Source organism: Acanthochromis polyacanthus, chromosome 12, assembly GCF_021347895.1.
Source record: "Acanthochromis polyacanthus isolate Apoly-LR-REF ecotype Palm Island chromosome 12, KAUST_Apoly_ChrSc, whole genome shotgun sequence".
Classification (NCBI taxonomy): domain Eukaryota; kingdom Metazoa; phylum Chordata; class Actinopteri; family Pomacentridae; genus Acanthochromis; species Acanthochromis polyacanthus.
Window position 1 is genome coordinate 3,556,696 of NC_067124.1, and position 10,169 is coordinate 3,566,864.

General features: G+C 43.0%; 1 protein-coding gene and 1 long non-coding RNA gene across 2 annotated transcripts; one reads left to right on the forward strand and one right to left on the reverse strand.

Moving 5' to 3' along the window:
• Positions 1–616: 616 nt before the first annotated feature.
• Positions 617–3,978, reverse strand: id4 (inhibitor of DNA binding 4). Its single transcript, XM_022192134.2, has 3 exons — positions 3,347–3,978; positions 2,709–2,774; positions 617–2,041 (listed from the first exon to the last, which is right to left on the reverse strand). The coding sequence occupies exons 1-2, from the start codon at positions 3,722–3,724 to the stop codon at positions 2,727–2,729; spliced, it is 426 nt and encodes a 141-aa protein (XP_022047826.1). The 5' UTR covers positions 3,725–3,978; the 3' UTR covers positions 617–2,041; positions 2,709–2,726.
• Positions 3,979–4,033: 55 nt separating this feature from the next.
• Positions 4,034–5,864, forward strand: LOC127536377 (uncharacterized). Its single transcript, XR_007945371.1, has 2 exons — positions 4,034–4,135; positions 4,884–5,864. It is a non-coding gene; the product is annotated as an uncharacterized LOC127536377 (long non-coding RNA).
• Positions 5,865–10,169: the final 4,305 nt, after the last annotated feature.

Sequence of the window (10,169 nt, forward strand, 5' to 3'; positions counted from 1 at the left end):
GTTGTTTTAGTTTTTCCTGCTTTATTCAATTATTTCATGTCATCTTTTGTTTGAAACACTGCACTTGCTACAGAGGCCTATTTATGTATTGAGTGAATATAGCGATGGGTGTTTTCTTTTCATTTGCAAACTCCCTGCTACTTATAGTGATTGTGTGACTCAAACATGATAATTTATCCTTTGTTAGTTGCAATAAGAAATCTGCCTTCAGTTGTTAAATGTAGAATAGCTACTTTCTCACAAAGGCATCAGTTACAATTTGCACTCATGAGATAAAGATTAATTTGTTTCTGGCATTACAAATGAATGACACATATCTGACCTCTCCACTTTCAGCAATCCTTCCTTTGCTGTGGTAATGTGAGTGAAGGAATTAATTTAAGCTCAGAAAACAAAGATCTTGATCCCTGAATCCTGTAAAGCAGGTTTGAGGACTTACAGTAGATACCATCTGCAACATGTTAATAACTTGATCCTCCCTTTATTTTCTGTGAAATGAAGTGAATGCAGAGTCACGCAGCGCTTCCCTCTTTCTCCTCATCACTTCAGCGCTGGCACTGAAAGCAATAAATAAAAAAAACAATGTGCCCCTGAGACAAAACTTGAGACGACACAATTCTTCCTGGAAACTTTAATTGTTTTGACAACTCCTCACAAGCCAGTGAAGGTCAAGTCCAACAGTGCAGCTGACAGTAATGTACAAGTGCCCTCTCACACTGGCAGGAGGGTGGTGAGGTAAATTCGGCGTTCAATGTCATGAAAAATAAAGGCTTTTCTTTTCTCTTTACGTTAATAATGGCTGCCGATTCTCCAGCAAGGAGATCATTTAGTATCCACTTAAAGACATCGCCTGTCGAAAAAGAGCCTGTTAATGTTCACAAATTTCACCAATTCAGAACCAAAGTTTAATGATTTCATGGCGTCAATCATTAACTTCTCAAGGAGAAGCTCTGACTGCACAAATAGAAGACAGAGACATTGTGTTGCAGTGATTTTCCTTTTTTTTAGGCATTACATTGTAAACACTTTCAGAAGTGCTTTAAGTACTTAGATTTTTAACAAGAGTGCAAGAATCAAATCAAGCCTTCCTTTTCTTCTTCTTTTTTAACGATCAAACAGCAGACTGACTCATCTCTCTGAGCGGGTCAAAAGTTGTCAGAGTTAATGAGTACAAACCAGTTCAAGAGAAAGCTGAGCAGGGCAAATAATCAAAAGAAGTTGTGTTGAATTCCACCACGTATCTACACAGGGAGGGCTGCTTCAGTGCACATTCAATATCTCTGCAATGAGCCTGACATGCTACATATTAAACTATTCCAAAAAACACTGCAAAGAGTTAACTGATATCATCATGTGAGGACATTATTGGCAGAGCATAATCACGTTCATTCACTAAAGAGGAACACAATATTTACATAACGACAAAAAAGGTTTTAATAAAAATATCTTATAATTACAATAGTCTATTTTAAGCATATAAGTCTTCCTTTCACATACTTTTATAGAACATTTGCGTCTCTATATTTACAATCTTAATTGTCTCCAATCAGAATTGTTCTTCTTTACAATATGAAACATTTCAAGATACCAGGGACGACATCCCTGTTCAACACAAATCATCTATTTTAAACAATAGATGTCCAAAACATGTACAATGATTTTTCGCAGTTTAGTAAAGCTTTAAACTGGAGTCATTTTTAGTTACTCTTTAAGCACAATTCACAAACAGTTTTCATAGCTGTTGACAGACGAGTTTCCAACCAAAAAAAAATCTTCTCAGTGGTGACTCCAGATTTTCACTCTTTTAGAAACAAAAAATGTGACAGGAGGTCAAGTGAGAAAACTTAAACAGGAGAGGGAGATGTCTACACACTGAGTCCTTGTTCAATGGAACCAAAAAAAGCTGATATGAATAGTGATTTTATTTGGGTTTAATTCCTCCCAGCGGTTTTGAAATCCCCTTGTGATTGTGCCTCCAGTTGGGTGTGAGTCTCTGGCGAAGCTTTGCTGGCTTTGGAGCGGCTCTGTGCTGCCTGCACACCTGTGGAGGGGATGAATAGAGGCGGGGGGGTGAGCTGCAGAGCTCCAGACTGACTGGCGCCACCGACAAAACAGAGGCCATGCTTGATCAACAACCCAAAACAAACCAGGTCAAACAACAACCACACAGCAGCTCCTCGGGCTGTTGGGCAACGCTGGCAGCCGAGACTCCCAGAAAGACTGCAAGAGTGTCCCACACGCGCGCGCACACGCACACAGCACGTACACGCTTTTAGACCTATCCAGGTGTGTTTGGATTTTGCGCTGTAAAAGTTGGCATTGAGAAGCCAGCAGCAGCGCAGTGTGAATGGGACTGAGAGGGAGGAAGGAGTGTGTGCGCGTAAGAATGACAGAGAGGGCAAGCTGAGGTTTTAACCCTGTCTTCTTCTCAGATTGCTACACCAGTGACAGTTATTGCGCAAAGCACAGCTGCCTCTGAGGTTGGTGCCAATTTCATGTTCCTCAATTCTGATTTTCCCTGACATCTCCTGGCCTCCCCGGAGCACTCCACAGATTGTCAATTTACACCACATACTACAGTCATCAAGATGCTTTAGTGTACATTTACCGTGTTTTCTACTGGCCACACGTGTTGAATAATAAAAAGAAAGCATCCACATCTTTCAAATAATCTTTTATAATGACTTGTAATATTTAAACCGACTTACCAATGCAGTGTTCGTGTTTCAGCGGCATAAAATCGAGTCCTCCGGCTTTTTGACTATTGACGTCCTCTGTTTAAAAAAATAAAGAGAGAGAGAGAGAGAGAGAAAAGAAAGAGAAACATGTAAAACGATGCTCTCACGGATATGAAATAAAGGCTAGGCCTACAGCCCTGCAAAAATAAATGATATACAGCAGAGCGGCAGAAATGAGTCGGCTATATCATCCCATAATAAATTCTCTTACTGCCTATTCAATAACAAATTGGCCTTATTGTGCGCAGTGGAGTGGGCTGCAGGCTGAGGTACTTCACCAATCCTGGGATAAGGTGGGCCTCTGACACACACTGTCATTATCATGCAAATCATAAAGCCCGCAATCAAGTGCGCAATCTAACCCACGTCAAATACGTTTTTACGCACGATCTTTGAAAACTGCGATAACACACACACACCGCTTTGATTCCTTTCTTTCTTTTTGGTCACTAACATTACAAGGACAATGACACATAACGGGCATGACGCGCTTTGTCTGAGTCTGACGGGCGGACGGCAGTCTGGCACACGGAGGTAAACCGGGGTCCCCCGGTAAGTCCAGGCGGAAAAGCGGGAACGGACAGCCTCCTCCGCTGATTTCAGCTTACCTGGTGGTGGTCACTGTTGAGCACCGTCAGCGGTGTCCGGCTGGGGTTGGAGGCTGGAGGAGGGCAGGTCCCGGTCCGCTGTGGCTGTTGTTTATGGAGAGAAGGGTGCGTCTCCAGGGCCAGCTGCAGGTCCAGGATGTAGTCTATGACATGCTGGAGGATCTCCACTTTGCTGACTTTCTTATCCTGCGGAATGGTGGGCACCAGGCGCTTCAGCCGGCTGTAGCAGTCGTTCATGTCGTACTGCAGGCAGAACAGGTCCTCCTCTTCCATCCTGCACCGGGCGATGTTGAGGCTCTGCTTCGACAGATAGTGCAGGGAGAGCTGGCTGCTGGTGGAGGAGGAGTCCTGGGGGCGGACTGGAGTAACAGCCTTCATCTTAGATAAGCAACGGCTCAGAGAGAGGCAACGGAAGAAAGCAAAAACAAAAGAACAAAAACACAATTACACTACTGGTAGCAGGAGGTATTGGAGATTATAGCGCGGTGCTGTAAACACAGCGAAAGCTACAACAGCGCAAATGTGCGAGAGGACAAGATGAACCAAAAGACGGAATTCTAGTCTGTCAACACATCCCGTGGAGCCTCACAGTTCCTCTTACTTCGACAGGCTCGGTGTGAAAGGAATGAATAGATTTCCTACATTTATAGAGGAGAGGGGAGGCGCCAAGCTGACAGATCAGGGAGAGAAGCTGGTCAATCACCGGCAGCCCGCTGCCCACCGACCCGACAACGGAGCCGAGAAAAAGGCGTGTCTCATTCTGTGTGCGCTGCGGTGGGCTGCCTATCGGTAGGAGGGTGTGTGTGTGTGTGTGTGTGTGTGTGTGTGTGTGTGTGTGTGTGTGTGTGTGTGTGTGAGAGAGAGAGAGAGAGAGAGAGAGAGAGAGAGAGAGAGAGAGAGAGCACTTCGAAGCAGTCAATTACGCATTATACTATAGCTGTACAGAGAAAAAAGTCTCAAGCATCTTTCCTACACCTTACCAGAAGTCAGTCTTAAAGCTTTCGGTGCGCCATTGATCCAGTCACAGGTGAAGGTATATTCAGCAGGCTGATTAGAGCCGGATTGCATCTTTAGTGCCGTAGTCATTGATGCGTAATTACGCTCAGCCTTTGCTGGTATTGATCACTCTGGTGACAGATGATCCGGAGAAGAACCACCTGCTAAAAAATCTGCCTCTTCTCACTTTGGAAAAGGAAACTCAAAACACCAACTGACAGCATCCAAAAGAATTTAACTGGCTTATTAATAAAACTATGCAAAAGTAGCCGGGGTCTGTGGAATATATGGATTTCACTGTTGGACTAGAAATAGACTTGTAAAGCTCAGATACACTTTAATGGGTGGTTAACATCCTAATGTATGTCAGTGGAGAGTTCCTTCATTTCATTGTGTTACATGCCAATATTACATGAGGCTTGATTTGTACAACATTCATTAAAAATGACCTGTACCCATATTTTAATGACATTTATTTTTAGGACTTCGTGACACAGACAATGCCTCATCACTGTCTGACAGGTATTTTCACCTCCCACAGAGCTGCTACCCTACTCCTGCAGCTCTAAGGGAGCTGGGATGGGCCAATTTGGCGGCGCCTCCTTGCCATTCCTTCCCCAGCTGTGTGTTATTGTGCCTCCTACATTCCTCAGCTCTCCAGGCCGCGTCGCCGCTCCGCTCCCTCCCTCACAGCCGCCTATTGAGTCGCCCCGCCGGGCAGACTGCCTGGCGCCACACATCGGGACCTCATCCATTCACACCCAGCTCCTCTTCTTTCTTTCTTTCTTTCTTTCTTTCTTTTTTTCTTTCTTTCCTTCTTTCTTTCTTTCTTTCTGGAAGGTTGCCCAGACAACACTGACTAGAACTTCACTTCAGCCTTTTGAGTGTTTTCCATCCTGGGGGGACTCTAGCTGGGATGACACCCACCTCACTACCTCTTTGGAGGTTTAATGTCCCAAACTTTATGGGAACTGCCACATTCTCCTCCGTCATGAATATTGAAAAGCTTAAATGGCTGTAAATGGGAAGCCTATTTTCCTCTTCTCTCCGTCCTCCTTCCTCTGTCTCTCTGTTTTCTGTTGCCATGGGAAGTCACTGTTCTGCTCAGTAATGTGTGCAACAATGTTTGGTTCAGGGACGACTTCAAAGGGATCAGTGGTATGAATCTTTGATGGTAGCCTTTCCACGAGCACCATGGTGCATGAACTCATCGTCCATGACAGGCAGATGATGGATGAGGCCTGAGAGGAAAACACTGTCCGGCTTAGACGTAGCAAACACGCACTAATGCTATCATTTTAACTATTTATGTATGTAATAAAACAGAAAGCTGGAGATTCTACATAGAGTTTAGATTTCACGTTTCTGGCTTCTACGTTGAAGGCTAATGGGTTGAAACTTTTTGCTGCCAAGTTTTGCTTGTTTTTCCATGTAAAATCATTCATTTGCCACAGAAATGCAGATTCAAAATGTAAATTTTGTGAACAGGCAAATATTAAACTGGAGACTGCATGGAGCCCAACTGAGTCATTCTAATGTAATTTTCTCAAAAAGTCATCAGCAGGTGCAGGTGGTGACTATTAAGGATTAATCCATCAAAGACTCATTTCCCCCTCTGGGTATTCAGTTCAGAAGTCCAAAGTGCACTGTCCAAGTCCAATTTTACATGAATTACTTTGAGTACAACTGCAGTAATATGTGTGTTCTGGACTGACATGACCTTTGAGGGTCAAATGGAGGAAGCTATTGCACCTGGTTTGTTTGATCCACTTCTCCTGGAATGGGTTTGCAGACCATTATGAAAAAGTATTAGATAGGATAAGATGGTATGCCTTTTAAGAGCAGCTGAGATTTTTAAAAAAAAAGCATGTTTAATGTCAATTGCCAAGTTTTCTAGCTAGGAGCTGGCCTTATTCCCTCCTTGGATATTGTTAATCTGAATGAAAGGAGGTACAGCCTTAAAAAAAAAATGCTGCAGATGGCAAAAGAAACACGTTTGGAAGGCTTCTGGAGAGCTAGTGTGTTAGCAGTCATCTCACCAACTTCACTAATTTACCAACTAGTCCAGCTATGTAGTGGAGTCTGCGTCATTCAGCTTCTACAACCACATATTTCACAAGGACGCCAAGGTAAAGTCTGCTACCTGGGTGACCAGCCTCATTTCAACCTCTTCCTCTTCTTTTGTTCGGGTATTTGAGCTTGATTAAGGTTCAAGGATTAACCTTGTTACAGACACAAAGTTTGCTGTGTCCTCTGTGCGTGGCTAATGCGTATAAGCAGGAATGTAAACAAGATGCACTTTGACTCTTTGTGCTTGGCAACCTTGATATATTCTATTCTTGTCCGATTTTAGCTGTGTGCTAATTCAACGGTGCGTAGATCGACCCCAAGTTTAACACATGCAATAATTCACAGTTGCTCAGAGCAAAGGAGGAAACATGCATGTGTGTTATGTCTTTGTCCCTGTGTCTTTATGTTTTCTTTCTCATGCTTCCCCTCCATGTACTTCTCTAATTGTGGCCCTTCTGGCTGTACTTCCCTATAGGTTTGTAGCGGTGCTGACAGGGGATTGGAGCATGGTAACTAGAGACTCATTAGCCTACTAGATAAGCCTGATAGGTGAACCTCTCTTTGTTGTGGCCACACAGTGTGGAAACAGAGATCAGACTTTTTATTTAACAGTCTGCTTCTCTTAACAAAGTTCTACCTGCGTGCATTTAAAGAAGGACAAAGGAGTGAGTAGATAGTGTTGCACTAGCAGTATTTCAGCTAAATCCTGTTGCGGTGAGCCAAAAGTGCAGCAACTATGCACAAGGTGGAAATTGCATGATGGTCACATCTGCGTAAGAGGTTTCTCTGGGACGTGGTTGAAGTTGTCACGGGTGGAGAGACACACACTCTCAGAAGACAGAAGTGACCCAACACTATCATATATATCATATACATATCAAGATAATAAGAGATTATCTCGATATTAAAATCAGATAACAGCAGTACGTTATTCTATACTATACTGCTGAACTTTGGCTGAATTGGTAGGACTAAAATGAGCATTTAATTCCATTGGTTAAGAGGATGAAGTGGAAGGTTGACTCATTAGCCTCAAAGAAAATATGTTTTATCCCAGAGCACACACCTATAGTACACATTCTACTCCAATATGAGGGGGATGAGGAAACAATAAATAACACAGTAAATCTTATGAAACCACAAGACACCACCTCATTTCTAACTGCACTCTGTCATGCTGTCATGCTTTTTAAAACATGGTGTGTATACTCACTTCACCCATCACTAGAAAAACACAGCAAAGAAAAGAAGCCACATTTTTTCAGCTTAGGCACTTCATTATTTAGTTTTTTCATTGAGGTGTAGCAAAAGATATCATTAGCTGAAGAACAACAACAATTTTATTTTGAAAGTTCAGTCCTATTCAACAGGCCTTTCTCATAGCAGATGTTCTAACATTAGTGCTGTTAGCACAGGACTAGTACTACCTTGGGACCTCTAGCAATGGTTGTTATCGTAATCTCGTGCAAATCTACAATGTCTGTGATTTGTAGCAAAACATTTTACTACAAATAGTCACGTCTTGCTGTATACAGAGGTCCTGTCGTAATATTAGTCTGATACAAATCTGCATCTTTGCATTTTGAACCCTTTGATGCACAACATGGGTCAAAAGTGACCCAAATCCAATGGAAAATGGCTATCAAAGAGTTAAAAAGGATTTTTCGTTTTCACCTTATTCTCCTTCTTTTGCAACAATTATGGAGGCTGCACAAGTAAAAATGAAATTTTGGGAAGCATTTTGTGTGCAACTTTTGGAGGCTAATGTGGTTACAAAGCATAGTCTGGCATGGTCAGACCATTCTGCAACACAGAATGGTTTGGCTGCACCTTATCGTTCTGCTATAGGGGGAGAAAGTGCTCTGACTTATTTGTATTTCTTCATTCTAATCACAATGGTATTGGGTGGAGCTAAGTCGACAATAAGGCAATGGTGTCCCCTCAAAATAATTACAAGAGGAATTGTTTTACTGGATCAAAGGACAGTACTGTCAATAAAATCATTCATTTACTGGGAAAAAAAATCTACTTGCAATGTACATATAGAAAGTCAGGCTGTGGACAGCATGGAGGTCCATTCACAGAGAGAACAAGCTCAAAACCAAAGAACCAAACCCTCAAATGATTATTAGATGGATGACATCCAAGGCACTTTGCTTTAAGGAATATTTTGCCAGTTATTATGTGGCAGCCTGTTAATATTATATTTAGGATATTGTCAGTAAATTTGAGTAAAACATACTCAGTGAAATAGAGATTGGAGTTGAGGTTCACATCTGTCCCACGTGAATGTCCAAATAAGCCTTTAGACCGTGAGAGTGAGTCAGCAGGTATCATACAAGGACCCTGAAATTGAAGCAGCTAAATGGAATTCAGTCATCATTAAAGACATTTCTTTCACCAGTGTTTTTCCAACTGTGAAATAGTTTTGGAAGCTAACACACACTTTCCTCCTCTCCAGGTGCATCGTTTGTGTCTCGGTCCTTTATGTGCCACGTCTGAGCCCCATCATGGCTACCAGTTAAAGTCTCCACATGACAGCTTGTCTATGCAACTTCTCATGACTTCTGAACTGTGCTCCAGCTGTGGAGGCTTTTTGTCGGGTTATGGTTTAGTGGCTGAAAGCACCAGTCTCTCCATCCTCCATCACCATCTGACATAGTTTTCCCAACACTAGACGTAGAGCTTGTAAATGAGAGCTAACAGGCTGTCTGTAGCTCCACATGTCTTATTTGTGACTTTTTTTGTGGAAATGTGTTCACTGTGTGTCGGGTGTGGGAGAGGTGCAGGTATCTTCTGAACTCAGATCTGTCCATGCGGTTGTCTCAGCGCTGGTTGTCACGGGTGGTGCCACACTTTATTCGTGCTCTCTCCAGGTGACACAGTTTGCACAACATGCCTTATTCCCTGATGGCCTCCCAGCTAAACACAACAGCTCTCTTTGTGCCATTTACACAGGTGCATTCACTGTTTACACTGTGCAACCTGAGTAACCATCCACACAGACACACATGCATACACACCTCCTTGCAAACACACACAAATGCATCATGAGAGCCACCCGGAGCTATAAATTACATTAAAAGAAAAGAATGATTCACTTGGGCAGACTTTTTTGCTGTTAAGAAAAACCCCATAGAAAACATGCAGCAGAGTAAAAATAGAGCAAAAAGGAACTCCACTTAGAGAAGTCTCTCTGCAGACCATGTGCCAGTCCACCTGTGGGGTTTGTGTTTAGTAGCCATGATCTATTCTCATATTAACTGTGCTAGAAGTGAGAGCAGCGTTCTGGGCCACACTCATTTAGGTCACCAGCAGTTCAGTCAAGCCTAAAAACATTATTCACTGCTTTCTTGTCATGGCCACTGGGAGTTTTTCAGAATTCCCCCAGCTGCTACTTTCACTTCCCCATTTTCCAGTGAGGTCACATCAAACACTCCTGACCTGCTGTTTTGGATGCTTGCTCACTTTTACTCTGTCCTGTTTGTACTCCAAACTGTGGAGAGACCCAACAACATGTAGGTGCAGACACATATTTATGTGATGAGTGTGTGTGTGTGTGTGTGTGTGTGTGTGTGTGTGTGTGTGTGTGTGTGTGTGTGGTGCTCTCGTTGTGTGTGTGTTGGTCTGTGTGCGTGTGTGTGTGTGTGTATGTGTGTGTGTGTGGTGCTCTCGTTGTGTTTGTGTTGGTCTGTGTGTGCGTGTGTGTGTGTGTGTGTGTGTGTGTGTGTGTGTGAGTGAGTGAATGAGTGACAAC

Bases quoted from the DNA above. Each gene is read 5' to 3' on its own strand.
- id4 (XM_022192134.2), bottom strand. From the start codon at position 3,724: ATGAAGGCTGTTACTCCAGTCCGCCCCCAGGACTCCTCCTCCACCAGC. The intron at 2,775-3,346 runs GTAAGCTGAAAT...TTTTTTAAACAG, and splicing joins TCAACAGTGACCACCACCAG to AGGACGTCAATAGTCAAAAA.